A 15,000-nucleotide genomic window follows, 5' to 3' on the forward strand; every position below is an offset into this window, starting at 1 on the left:
AGGATGGTAACTTGTCTAGTTAACATGTTAGAGGATGGTAACTTGTCTAGTTAACATGTTAGAGGATGGTAACTTGTCTAGTTTACATGTTAGAGGATGGTAACTTGTCTAGTTTACATGTTAGAGGATGGTAACTTCCCTAGTTTACATGTTAGAGGATGGTAACTTGTCTAGTTAACATGTTAAAAGAGCTGCCACATTCCACAATTCAACACAATGCAGATTATTTTTTACTTGATTTAATAAATCCTTGAGAGATTTCTTCAGTGATTCAGCTATAAATCCGGGTCTCGCCTCCTTTAAATCCACCAGATTTTCTAGGGAAATCCAAGCCCTCGTTCCGACTCTCCACAGATTCTGATTCTTTTCTCTGGATTCGCGATTCGTCTTCACGGATTAGCCAGTTATCTCTCCAGATTGACTAGTCTTGACAGATTCGCGAATCGTCTTCAGAACGCGCTATTTCCGTGTATTATCGCTATCTCCACGGATTAGTGTCCTCTCAGCACATTAGGATTTTACAGCTACCTGTTAAGTCTCCAGCGTTCCTTGATGGAGGGAGGTTAAGAGGAAGGGAGGAAGGAAGGAAGGGAAGGAGGGAGGTTAAGAGGAAGGGATGAAGGAAGGAAGGAAGGGAAGGAGGGAGGTTAAGAGGAAGGGAGGAAGGAAGGAAGGGAAGGAGGGAGGTTAAGAGGAAGGGAGGAAGGAAGGAAGGGAAGGAGGGAGGTTAAGAGGAAGGGAGGAAGGAAGGAAGGGAAGGAGGGAGGTTAAGAGGAAGGGAGGAAGGAAGGAAGGGAAGGAGGGAGGTTAAGAGGAAGGGAGGAAGGAAGGAAGGGAAGGAGGGAGGTTAAGAGGAAGGGAGGAAGGAAGGAAGGGAAGGAGGGAGGTTAAGAGGAAAGGAGGAAGGAAGGAAGGGAAGGAGGGAGGTTAAGAGGAAGGTAGGAAGGAAGGAAGAAAGGGAAGGAGGGAGGTTAAGAGGAACGGAGGAAGGGAAGGAGGGAGGTTAAGAGGAAGGGAGGAAGGGAAGGAGGGAGGTTAAGAGGAAGGGAGGAAGGAAGGAAGGGAAGGAGGGAGGTTAAGAGGAAGGGAGGAAGGAAGGAAGGGAAGGAGGGAGGTTAAGAGGAAGGGAAGAAGGAAGGAAGGGAAGGAGGGAGGTTAAGAGGAAGGGAGGAAGGAAGAGAAGGAGGCAGGTTAAGAGGAAGGGAGGAAGGAAGGAAGGGAAGAAGGGAGGTTAAGAGGAAGGGAGGAAGGAAGGAAGGGAAGGAGGGAGGTTAAGAGGAAGGGAGGAAGGAAGGGAAGGAGGGAGGGAGATAACTGGCAGAAGGAAGAGGGAGGCTAAGAGGAAGAAACCAAGGGAGGGAGATAAATGCCAGAAGGAGGAGAAAGAGGAAGAAGCAAAGGGAGGATAAAATGAGGGAAATTTTTTGCCTGTCCTGCAGACAGCCGGATGGGAAGAAAAAAAAAAAGTGGGATGCAAAAAAATATACGTATATATTAAAAAAAAAAGCCAGATGTAAAGAAATAATGAGAAAAGAGCCGGATATGAAGAAAAAAATAGAAAAAGAGCCGGATGCAAGGGAGAAACTTTAAAAAAAGTAGCCAGATGCAATGGGGAACTAAAAAAAAAACAGCCAGATGCACTGAGACTTTAAAAAAAAAACAGCCAGATGCAAGGGGAAACTTGAAAAAACCCATACAAGGGGAGACTGATAAAAAGGTTGTCTTGTCTTGGTGGACGCTGGAGGAGGAGGGACAAACAGTCAGTCAGTCTTTTAATTGCTGGCTCACCTGCATTCACGTGGCAGGTGAGGGCAGAGTGTGGTTGTAGTCCGGTAATGAGGGGTGTGAGAGGTCTTTAGGGCTGCGAGAGGGTTGTATAGGGCTGTCTGGAACTGTGAGAGGCTGTCTAGAACTGTGAGAGGCTGTCTAGAACTGTGAGAGGCTGTCTAGAACTGTTTAAGGCTGTGAGAGGCTGTCTGGAACTGTGTAGGACTGTGAGAGGCTGTCTAGAACTGAACTGTGAAAGGCTGTATAGAACTGTGAGAGACTGTCTGGAACTGTGAGGGGCTGTGAGAGGTTGTATTGAACTGTGAGAGACTGTCTGGAACTGTGTAGGACTGTGAGAGGCTGTCTGAAACTGTGTAAGACTATTAGAGGCTGTCTGGAACTGTGTAGGAATGGTAGAGGCTGTCTAGAACTGTGAGAGGTTGTCTGGAACTGTGTAGGACTGGTAGAGGCTGTCTAGAACTGTGAGAGGCTGTCTGGAACTGTGTAGGGCTGTGAGAGCCTATCTGGAACTGTGTAGGACTGGTAGAGGCTGTCTAGAACTGTGAGAGGCTGTCTGGAACTGTGTAGGGCTGTGAGAGGCTGTCTAGAACTATGAGAGGCTATCTGGAACTGTGTGGGATTGTGAGAGGCTCTCTAGAACTGTGAGAGGCTGTCTGGAACTGTGTAGGGCTGTGGAAGGGATGTACAGGGCTGTCTCGAACTGTGTAGAGGCTGTGAGAGGGATGTATAGGGCTGTGAGAGGCTGTCTGGAACTGTGTAGAGGCTGTGAGAGGGATGTATAGGGCTGCGAGAGGCTGTCTGGAACTGTGTAGGGCTGTGAGAGTCTGTCTGGAACTGTGTAGAGCTGTGAAAGGTTGTCTAGAACTGTGTAGGGCTGTGAGAGGCTGTCTGGAACTGTGGAGGGCTGTGAGAGGGATGTATTGGGCTGTCTGGAACTGTGAAAGGCTGTCTGGAACTGTGTAAGGTTGTATGGAGCTGCGTAGGGATGAGTGGTAATTGGAATGTCATCATTCAGACCTGGGAGGAGGGGAATACAGTCCACTTGTGAACTAAGTGATGTAGAACTTAACTAGATTTAAGAATGACTTGGGAGTCCTGGTCTTCAAGAATCTGAAAACAGTCACAAATCTGAAATAAATCTTGTAGTCCTCCTGAAATCCCTGGATTTATCTCAAGGATTACATGTAGTAGAAAGCACAAGGCTGTATTAAAACTCAAAACGTAAGAATGAGGTAGAGTTAGTGAATATTGAAAATCCAGTGGCACTAAATGATAAGGACAGTAACAGAGATAATGGGGAAAGAATGAACAGGGAGGGAGGCGAGAAGAGGAATTTCTAAAAACATATACAAACAGAGGTGAGGGCCATCTCGTGGATCAATATACACACATTAAGAGGGAGGTTAAAAGAGGGATAAGAAAAGCTAAACGAGACTATACAATTAAACTGCCTTAATGAATCTAAAACTAACCCAAAAGGCTTTTCCAGGTGTTTAGAACAAAGGTAAGAGAAGAGTTAGCTCCTCTTAAAACTAACTCCGGAGAGCTTACAGCCAAGGAGATGAAATGTGCTCGATTTTTAACACTTATTTTCTCTCGGTTTTCACACAGGAAGATACTAACACCATCCCAATAATTAAATTTTATAGTGGGCCTGGAGAAGATCAATTATGTAACATCACAGTCACTAGGGATATGGTTATCAAACAGGTAGACAGATTGAAGCAAAATAAATCTCCAGCCCCTGGAGTATACCTGGAGAGGGTTTCAGGGATCAACCCCCCCTCGGTCCGGTCTGAGACCAGGCCTCGTGGTGGATCAGGGTCTGATCAAACAGGCTGTTACTGCTGGTCGCACGCAAACTGACGTATGAACCACAGCCCGGCTGGTCAAGTACTGACTTTAAGTGCGTGTCCAGTGCCTTTCTGAAGACAGCCAGGGGCTTATTGGTAATCTCCCTTACGTATGCTGGGAAGCAGGTGAACAATCTTGGGCCCCTGACACTTATTGTGTTGTCTCTCAGTGTACTCGTGGCACCTCTGCTTTTCATTGGGGAAATGTTGCATCTCCTGCCTAGTATTTTGCTCTCGTAGGGACATTTTTTTCAAGGGTTCTTAAGGAGTGGAAAATGGAACTTTGTGAACCATTAACTAACGTTTCTAAAATATCTCTTCAAGCAGGTGTAGTGTCTGATATGTGGAAGATGGCTAATGTAATTCCTATTTTTAAAGGAGGAGACAAGTCGTTTTTATGTATTGGAGAAAAAAATCCTCTCATGGATCGAGTCGTGGCTCACCAACAGGAAGCAGAGTCTGCATAAATGGGGTAAAATCTGAGTGGGGATCTGTAACAAGTGGCGTTCCGAAGGGATCAGTTTTAGGCCCACTGTTGTTTTTAGTATACATTAATGACCTTAACGAGGGAATAACCAGTGATATGAGCAAATTCTCTGATGACACGTAAATAGAAAGGATAATTGATTCAGAGGAAGATGTCACTGAACTTCAGTAGGATTTAGACAAACTCATGTCGCGGTCAGAAAGTGGCAGATGCATTTCAGTGCAGATAAATGAAAGAATGTAGAACTTTGCTATGCCGAATGTGAAAAGAACTTGAGGGTTATGATAAGCAGCAACCTTAAACCAAGACAGCAATGCCTAAGCGTACGTAATACGTCAAACGGATTACTGGGATTTATATCAAGAAGTGTAAGCAACAGAAGTCCAGAGGTCATACTGCAGCTTTATACATCATTAGTAAGGCCTCACCTAGATTATGCAGTTCAATTCTGGTCTCCATATTACAGAATGGACATAAATTCGTTAGAAAACATTCAGCGTAGGATGACTAAATTAATACATAGCATTAGAAATCTTCCTTATGAAGAAAGATTGAAGACTCTTAAGTTACATTCACTTGTTAGACGAAGAATGAGGGGAGACCTGATCGAAGTGTATAAGTGGAAGATAGGTATTAATAAAGGGGATATTAATAAGGTCTTGAGGATATCTCTCCAAGAGAGAACCCGCAGTAATGGATTTAAATTAGATAAGTTTAGATTTAGAAAGGACATAGGAAAGTATTGGTTTGGAAATAGAGTAGTTGATGAGTGGAACAGGCTGCCTAGTTGGGTTATTGAAGCTAAAACCTTGCGTAGCTTCAGATATAGCTTAGATAAATACATGAGTGAGAGGGGTTGTAAGTGGGACTTGCACACGAGTCTTAATAGAGTCATCAAAGCTTATTTCTTGGGCCAGTAGGCCTCCTGCAGTGTTACCCCTTTCTTATGTTAGGTTCAGGAAGATTTCAGAAACTTCTCAGGTTCTCCTTCGAAGGCAGCCATGGCTATGTGATAAATGGTTTTGAATACCGACAAGTTGAAGATTGAGATACTTATGCAACATTTGGGAATCTTTATTAAGGAAACGTTTAGCCACACAGTGGCTTCATCAGTCCGATACAAAACAAAAAGGGCTTAAGGAGAGGAGGGGTTTGAGGTAATCAGTCCCTCAGCCTGGAATCGATGTGTTCTACAAGAGTGATGGACTGAACACATCAATTCCAGGCTGAAAAACTGATTGTCTCAACCTCCTCCTCTCCTTACCCCTTTTCTGCTTTGTATTGGACTGATGAAGTCACTGTGTGGCGAAACGTGTCCTTAATAAAGATTCCCAAATGTTGCATAAGTGTCTCAATCTTCAGCCATGGCTATGTTGACAATTTTCCTTGTGTATGAGAGGAGGCTGTTGAAGAGTTTTGGACCCTTTACATTTATTGTGTTATCTCACAGTGTACTCATGGTACTCCTGTTCACTGGGTTATTTTGCACCGTCTTCCGATCCTCTTCTTTTCATGATTCCAGCTCGCAGATTTGGAATCAGTCCCTTCAGAATTTTACAAGGTGTAATTATTATGTATCTTTCTCGCCTACGTTCCAAAGAATACGTTGAAAGGCCCGTAAACAGTTTCAAGGGTAGGTATGATCGGAGCCGGAGCCTGAAGGCCAAACATGTAATAGTTGGCACCAGGAGCTATAACCCCGCCAACAAATAAGTGAGAACACGTAGTCATTACTGTATCGCTTATCAGTTTAATTTTAATATATATTCTTTATGCTTTTTAATACGTTTTTTAATTAAATCAAGACTTTTTATTTACAACTGCCTTAGCGACGCTTCAATTATTATTATTATTATCATTATTATTATTATTATTATTATTATTATTATTATTATTATTATTATTATTATTGTTGTTGTTGTTGTTGTTGTTGTTGTTGTTATCGTAACTCTGCAGTAAACAAAGTCTAAAATCTAAACAACGAGAAAAAGAGTGTAATGTAGACGCAGGAATTACCTTAGTCTACCTCCTAATAATGTAATCATTAGCGAGGCTTGACTGTCCTCTCTGCTTCTCACTCGTGCAGATGGCGCCTCCCAGGGACCACAAGTTCTCTCTCTTCAGAACGTATTGGCTGGTGTGGGCTGTGCTTTTCCAGGCCGCCGTGCATGTTGACTGCCCCAGGGGATTCACAGCCAGGTAAGTGCTCCATCTTGTATCATCAGCGCTCTAGGAAGAGTGGTGTGAGAGTGCCTGGAAGGACACTACCAATGTTCCAAGAGTAGGATGAGAGTGCCTGGAAGAGCACTGACTGGAAGGACACTACCAGTGTTCCAGGAAGAGTGAGTTGAGAATGTCTGGAAGGATACTACCAGTGTTCCAGGAAGAGTGAGTTGAGAATGTCTGGAAGGATACTGCCAGTGTTCCAGGAAGAGTGAGTTGAGAATGTCTGGAAGGACACTACCAGTGTTCCAGGAAGAGTGAGTTGAGGTGTCTGGTAGAATACTGGCTGGAAGAACCCTACCAATGTTCCAGGAAGAGTGAGTTGAGAATGTGAGTTGAGAATGTCTGGAAGGACACTACCAGTGTTCCAGGAATAGTGAACTGAAGGTGTCTGGTACAATACTGGCTGGAAGGACACTGCCAGAGTTACAGGAAGAGTGAGTTGAGAATGTCTGGAAGAACAGTGGCTGGAAGGACACTACCAGTGTTCCAAGAATAGTGGAGTGAGAGTGTCTGGAAGAACACTGGCTGGAAGGATACTACCAGTGTTCCGGGACGAGTGAGTTGAGAGTGTTAGGAAGAGCACTGGCTGGAAGAACATCCAGTGTTCCAGTAGGAGTGAGTTGAGAGTGTCTGGAAGAAGACTGGCTGGAAGGACACTAACAGTTGTGCAGAAAGAGTGAGTTGAGTGTCTGGAAGAACACTGGCTGGGAGAACATCCAGTGTTCCAAGAATAGTGGAGTGAGAGTGTCTGGAAGAACACGGGCTGGAAGAACACGCCAGTGTTCCAAGAATAGTGGAATGGGAGCGTCTGGAAGAACACTGGCTGGAAGGACACTAACAGTCTTCCAGAAAGAGTGAGTTGAGAGTGTCTGGAAGAGAGAGTCCAGTCGGCGAGATTCGGAGGTTTATGTGTGTTGGGTTACAAGGGAATTGTCTGTTTACGAAGGTTTGTAGGTGGTGATAGTGAATGTTGGAGGGAGGAAGGGAGGGAGGGAAAGGGGGGAAGGAAGGAGGGAAGGAAGGAAGGAAGGAAGGAGGAAAGGAAGGAGGGAAGGAGGATGGTGATAGTGCAAGCTGGATTTGAACGTAATTTATGCTCAGTACAAATATTTCATTTGTTGTTCTTAATCTTCTCTCTCTCTCTCTCTCTCTCTCTCTCTCTCTCTCTCTCTCTCTCTCTCTCTCTCTCTCTCTCTCTCTCTCTCTCTCTCTCTCTCTCTCTCTCCATCTCTCTCTCTCTCTCTTTTTTTTTTTTTTATACAGGGTTTGACAAGGTTAAGGATCCCTACCTTTATTGACAAGACTTAAGAAATCGTAATGACACGATTGCAAATAAACCATACCCCCGGCCGGGATTGAACCCGCGGTCATAGAGTCTCAAAACTCCAGCGACGGGCTGGAGTTTTGAGACTCTATGACCGCGGGTTCAATCCCGGCCGGGGGTATGGTTTATTGACAAGCTATTTACAGGTTAAGGATTCCTAACTTTATTGACAGGCTAAGAGCTGTTACCTACATCAGCTCATTTGAAAGCATTTTTATTGTTAAGAGACATACAAGTAGGGAACAGGATGAAGTTGGAGCCATCTGTGGGCCAGCATTTTCATTTGATCAACTGACTTTATCTCGTTGACATCATTATGATGTACGAATGTGTTCCATACTCGAGTCATCCTGGGTATGTATGATCTCAGATGGAGTGATGTTCTGGAGAAGGGTACAGCCAGAGTGAAGTTGCTGCTTTCTGCCCGTCTTGTGGCATAAAAGCTTGTTTCACGCTGTCCTCGAAGTGCATCCAAGTGTGGTATTTTGACAATATTGGCCTTGTACACAACAGTAAGGCCACCCACATCCCTCCTATGTTGAAGGCTCTGCTGAAATGACAGATCATCATTTGCGTTTTCTCAGGTGCAAGTGTTACTTGCCATCTATTTCCCCAAGCTGATATAGCTCTCAGCTTGTGATTGATGTAGCTTAGAGCAGCTGGCATTTCTTCTCTTGCATAAGTGAATGTCAGTGTACAGTCGTCTGCATATGCATGTGATTCTGGGATGAGATGAAGAAGGTTGTTGAAGTAGACATTCCATAACAATGGACCCAGCACGCTTCCTTGTGGAACACTTGCCCCAATAGGATGTCTTGCTGATTCCGTTCCATGGAGAACTACCCTTAGAGATCTACCATGAAGGTAATCACTGAGGAGACATAGCGTAGAGCCTGCAATTCCCAGTGCTTGAAGTTTTGCTAAGAGGCCCTGGTGCCACACCCGGTCGAGAGCGCCAGCAATGTCCAGTGCTACCACACAGCTGACTTTGGATTCATCCAGTGACTGGTGCCACTTAGTGGAGAGGTTTAACAACAGATCAGCAGCAGAGTAACCTTTCCTGAAGCCATATTGACGATCACAAAGTAGTGAGTGGTAGTCAAAAAACTCTGCCATTTGTCTTGAGATTATTGTCTCAAGGATCTTACCAGTGATTGACAGGAGTGACACTGGTCTATAGTTGCTGATTTCTGCTCTGCTCTTCTTTTTGTGAACAGGGACTACATTTGCCTCTTTCCATAGAGAGGGCCATTTACACTGTACTAGGCAGTGCTGAAAGATGCGAGTTAGAGGTGCTGCTAGCTGGTCTGCACATCTTCTCAACAATCTTGGCCTCAACTTGTTTGGGCCCACAGCCTTTTCTTGGTCAAGCGATTTAAGTAGGAAATGCACCTCCTCCTGCCTTATTGTCACCACTGACAGTTTTGACACAGTTCTTGCAGCTAGCCAAGGAGGGTCCCTTGCTGGATCAGGAACTTGCATTTTGGTAGCAAAGTGTTCAGCAAAGAGGTCCGCCTTCTCTTGACTACTAGTAGAGGTGGTCCCATCCTGTCGATTTAGAGGTGGAATAAGTTCATCAGGCAGATAACCTTGTCTGTCCTTGACCAGGGACCACCAGGTTTTGGAGCCTACCCTACCTGATGCAAGCTTTCTTTTAGTGTCCACCTCCCATTTAGCAATGGCCCACTTTTGAACGTCACCCATATGCCTATAGGCTTGCTTGTGCAAGTTCCTGTTATAGGTGGTAGGATGTCTCTTATACCTTCGCCATGCTTTGTACTTAGCAGTAGCAGCCTCTCTACAACAAAAGCCAAACCAAGGCTGATCTGTAGGCTTCGTCACATATTGCCGGTGAGGAATGTGTTTTTCATCTCTCTCTCTCTCTCTCTCTCTCTCTCTCTCTCTCTCTCTCTCTCTCTCTCTCTCTCTCTCTCTCTCTCTCTCTCTCTCTCTCTCTCTCTCTCTCTCTCTATTTTCTTTCTTTTCCTTTCTGATTTATTTTATATTTTTTATCTCACGTTTTTTCCATTTTGTCTTATTTTATTTTTCATACGTTTTTTCTTTCTTTCGTGCTTGGTCTCTGTTTTTTCTCTCTGATTTTCCCGTTTACCACTGCTCCGTTGTTCCCGTTTTGCCGCCTGTCTATTCTCTCCTGTTCTCGTTTTCATCTTGTTCTCTTTAGCATGTTATCACACGTTTTCTTGCGTTCTTTCTCTTTCTCTCGCGTTTTTCCACTTTCTCGCGTTCTCTCGGCTCTTTTCGCGGTTTCTCGCGGTTTCTTGCCTTTTTCTCATTTTTTCTCGCGTTCTCTCGCGTTTTTCCCATTTTCCCCCGCTCTTTCTGGCGTTCTCTGTGACGTTGGTGAACGTTCTTGCCTGGACGTGAACGCTCTTGTCTGGACGTGAGCGTTCATTGCCTGGACGTGAACGTTCTTGCCTGGACGTGAACGCTCATAGCCTGGACGTGAACGTTCTTGCCTGGACGTGAACTTTCTTGCCTGGACGTGAACGTTCATTGTCTGGACATGAACGTTCATTGCCTGGACGTGAACGTTCATAGCCTGGACGTGAACGTTCTGGCCTGGACGTGAACGTTCTTGCCTGGACATGATCGTTCATTGCCTGGACGTGAACGTTCATAGCCTGGACGTGAACGTTCTTGCCTGGACGTGACCGTTCATTGCCTGGACGTGAACGTTCATAGCCTGGACGTGAGCGTTCTTGCCTGGACGTGAGCTGTCTTGACTGGACGTGAACGTTCTTGCCTGGACGTGAACGTTCATAGCCTGGACGTGAACGTTATTGACTGGACGTGAACGTTCATTGCCTGGATGTGAACGTTCATAGCCTGGACGTGAACATTTTTGCCTGGACGTGAACGTTCTTGTCTGGACGTGAACGTTCATTGCCTGGACGTGAACGTTCATTGCCTGGATGTGAACGTTCATTGCCTGGACGTGAACGTTCTTGCCTGGACGTGAACGTTCATTGCCTGGACGTGAACGTTCATTGCCTGGACGTGAACGTTCTTGCTTGGACGTGAAGGTTCATTGCCTGAACGTGAACGTTCATAGCCTGGACGTGAACGTTCATTGCCTGGACGTGAACGTTCATTGCCTGGACGTGAACGTTCTTGCCTGGACGTGAACGTTCATTGCCTGAACGTGAACGTTCATAGCCTGGACGTGAACGTTCATTGCCTGGACGTGAACGTTCATTGCCTGGACGTGAACGTTCTTGCCTGGATGTGAACGTTCTTGCCTGGTCGTGAACGTTCATTGCCTGGACGTAAACGTTCATTGCCTGGACGTAAACGTTCATTGCCTGGACGTAAACGTTCATTGCCTGGACGTAAACGTTCATTGCCTGGACGTAAACGTTCATTGCCTGGACGTAAACGTTCATTGCCTGGACGTGAACGTTCTTGCCTGGACGTGAAGGTTCATTGCCTGAACGTGAACGTTCATAGCCTGGACGTGAACGTTCATTGCCTGGACGTGAACGTTCATTGCCTGGACGTGAACATTCTTGCCTGGACGTGAACGTTCATTGCCTGAACGTGAACGTTCATAGCCTGGACGTGAACGTTCATTGCCTGGACGTGAACGTTCATTGCCTGGACGTGAACGTTCTTGCCTGGATGTGAACGTTCTTGCCTGGTCGTGAACGTTCATTGCCTGGACGTGAACGTTCATTGCCTGGACGTGAACGTTCTTGCCTGGATGTGAACGTTCTTGCCTGGTCGTGAACGTTCATTGCCTGGTCGTGAACGTTCATTGCCTGGACGTGAACGTTCATTGCCTGGACGTGAACGTTCATTGCCTGGACGTGAACGTTCATTGCCTGGACGTGAACGTTCATTGCCTGGTCGTGAACGTTCATTGCCTGGACGTGAACGTTCATTGCCTGGACGTGAACGTTCTTACCTAGACATGAACGTTCATTGCCTGGACGTGAACGTTCTTACCTAGACATGAACGTTCATTGCCTAGAAGTGAACGTTCTTCACCATCTCTTGTTACTCTTTCATCACACAGTCTGTTATGTCATTATTCAGTTTCTTCTTCCTCTTATTCTCCATTTTTTATCTTATTCTCCCTTTCTTCACCCTTATTCTATTTTTCTTTCCCCTTATTCTCCCTTTCTTTACACTTATTCAACCTTTCTTCCCTCTTATTCTGCCTCTCGTTCCTCTTATTCTCCTCTTCCTTCTCTTTCTTAGTTCTCGTCACATTTACCCATCTCTCTCTCTCTCTCTCTCTCTCTCTCTCTCTCTCTCTCTCTCTCTCTCTCTCTCTCTCTCTCTCTCCCTCCCCCCTCCCAGGTATCTTAGCAACGGCCTCTAACGTTCAATAGCAGTCCCAGCATCAACTAACGGCCTTTAACGGTAGCTAACGGCCTTTAACGATAACCAACGGCCTTTAACGGTAACTAACGGCCTGTAACGGTAACTAATGGCCTGTAACGGTAACTAATGGCCTGTAATGATAACTAATGGCCTTTAACGGTAACTAACGGCCTGTAATGATAACTAATGGCCTTTAACGGTAACTAACGGCCTGTAACGGTAACTAACGGCCTGTAACGGTAACTAATGGCCTTTAACGGTAACTAACGGAATCTAACTTCTTTTATCGGTAGCTAACGGTAACCTATGGCCTTTAACGGCAATTAACGGTATCTAACGGGTTCTATCGGTAACTGACGGTAACCTACGGCCTTTAACGGTAATTAAAGGTAACTAACGGTCTTTAACGGTAACTAACGGAACATACGAAAAGGTCGGTAAATTATGTCAAAATAGATAAAGATAGATAAAAAGATATATGAAAAAAAATAATTGAAATAATTAAAAATAGATAAAAATAAGTAAAAATACAAAAAATAATTAAAAATAGATAAAAAAATAAGTAAAAATTTATAAAAATAATAAAAAATAGATAAAAAAATAAGTAAAAATTTATAAAAATAATAAAAAATAGATAAAAAAATAAGTAAAAATTTATAAAAATAATTAAAAATAGATAAAAAAATAAGTAAAAATTTATAAAAATAATAAAAAATAGATAAAAAAATAAGTAAAAATTTATAAAAATAATTAAAAATAGATAAAAGCAGATAAAAAATAGATAAAAATAGATAAAATATCTTTTTTTGGCAACGGTTCTAAAATTAACGGGTTTCTGACGAGCCTCAGTTGTCGTAAGTGATTTTCCGGCGGCCATTATCCAGTTTCCAACCCCCGTCCGTCATTAACGGTCACCAACCGTCATTAACGGTCACCAACCGTCACTAACGGTCACCAACCGTCACTAACGGTCACCAACCGTCACTAACGGTCACCAACCGTCACTAACGGTCACCAACCGTCACTAACGGTCGCCAACCGTCACTAACGGTCACAAACCGTCACTAACGGTCACCAACCGTCACTAACGGTCACCAACCGTCACTAACGGTCACCAACCGTCACTAACGGTCACAAACCGTCACTAACGGTCACCAACCGTCACTAACGGTCACCAACCGTCACTAACGGTCACCAACCGTCACTAACGGTCACAAACCGCCACTAACGATCACCAACCGCCACTAACGGTCACCAACCGCCACTAACGATCACCAACCGTCACTAACGGTCACCAACCGTCACTAACGGTCACCAACCGCCACTAACGATCACCAACCGCCACTAACGGTCACCAACCGCCACTAACGGTCACCAACCGTCACTAACGATCACCAACCGCCACTAACGGTCACCATCCGCCACTAACGATCACCAACCGCCACTAACGGTCACCAACCGTCACTAACGATCACCAACCGCCACTAAAGATCACCAACCGCCACTAACGGTCACCAACCGCCACTAACGATCACCAACCGCCGCTAACGGCCACCAAATCGCGATTAACGGGCACTAACGGTTCAGCTAACGGTGTTTATCTCCCTTCTTCGCCAACAGGTTCATGGCGAACATGTGGGCGATGTTCGCCGTCGTGTTCCTGGCCATCTACACAGCCAACTTGGCGGCCTTCATGATTACTAGGGAGGAGTTCCATGACTTCTCAGGCATCAATGATACCAGGGTGAGTGTGTCATCAATGATACCCATGTGTCATCAATGATACCAGGGTGAGTGTGTCATCAATGATACCCATGTGTCATCAATGATACCAGGGTGAGTGTGTCATCAATGATACCCATGTGTCATCAATGATACCAGGGTGAGTGTGTCATCAATGATACCCATGTGTCATCAGTAATGAAAGAACGAGTGTAATCAATGATACCAGGGTGAGTGTGTCATCAATGATACCCATGTGTCATCAATGATACCAGGGTGAGTGTGTCATCAATGATACCCATGTGTCATCAGTAATGAAAGAACGAGTGTAATCAATGATACCAGGGTGAGTGTGTCATCAATGACACCAGGGTGTGTCATCAATGATACCAGGGTGAGTGTCATCAATGATACCAGGGTGAGTGTAGTATCAATGATACCAGGATAAGTGTCATCAGTGATACCAGGGTTAGTGTCATCAGAGATACCAGGGGGAGTATCATCAATGATACCAGTGTGTTATCAATGATACCAGTGTGAGTGTGTCATCAATGTTACCCATGTGTCATCAATGATACCAGTGGGTCATCAATGATACCAGACTGAGTGTCATCAATGATACCAGGGTGAGTGTCATCAGTGATACGAGGGTGAGTGTGTCATCAATGATACCAGAGTGAACGTCGTCAATGATACCAGGGTGAGTGTGCCATCAATGATACCCGTGTCATCAATGATACCCGTGTGCTATCAATAATGCCAGGGCGAGTGCCATCAATGATACCAGAGTGAATGTGCCATCAATGATACCAGGGTGAGTGTGTCATCAATGATACCAGAGTGAGTCATCAATGATACAGGGGTGAGTGAAGTCAATGATACCAGGGTGAGTGTGTCATCTATGATACCAGTGTGTTATCAGTGATACCAGTGTGTCATCAATGAGACCAGTGTGTCATCAATGACACCCGTGTGTCATCAATGATACCCGTGTGTCATCAATGATACCAGGTTGAATGTCATCAATGATATCAGGATGAGTGTGTCATCGATGATACCAGGGTGAGTCATCAATGATACTAGGGTGAGTGTCATCAATGATACCAGGGTTTAGTGTGTCATCAATGGTACCAGGGTGTGTCATCAATGATACCAGGGTGAGTGTGTCATCGATGATACCAAGGTGAGTGTGTCGTCAATGATACCAGGGTGAGTGTGTCATCAATGACACCAGTGTGTCATCAATGATACAA

The 15,000-nt window shown here is 44.9% G+C and overlaps 1 protein-coding gene across 1 annotated transcript in view; it reads left to right on the forward strand.

Annotated features, from left to right (window-relative positions):
• LOC128684665 (glutamate receptor ionotropic, NMDA 2B-like) overlaps positions 1-15,000 on the forward strand; it is a 485,156-nt gene that overhangs the window by 405,387 nt on the left and 64,769 nt on the right. Inside the window, 2 exon segments of the mRNA XM_070104488.1 lie at positions 6,215-6,327; positions 13,646-13,769. Coding sequence (XP_069960589.1) covers positions 6,215-6,327; positions 13,646-13,769 — 237 coding nt within the window.

This window comes from Cherax quadricarinatus, chromosome 5 (genome assembly GCF_038502225.1).
Source record: "Cherax quadricarinatus isolate ZL_2023a chromosome 5, ASM3850222v1, whole genome shotgun sequence".
Taxonomy (NCBI): Eukaryota; Metazoa; Arthropoda; class Malacostraca; order Decapoda; family Parastacidae; genus Cherax; species Cherax quadricarinatus.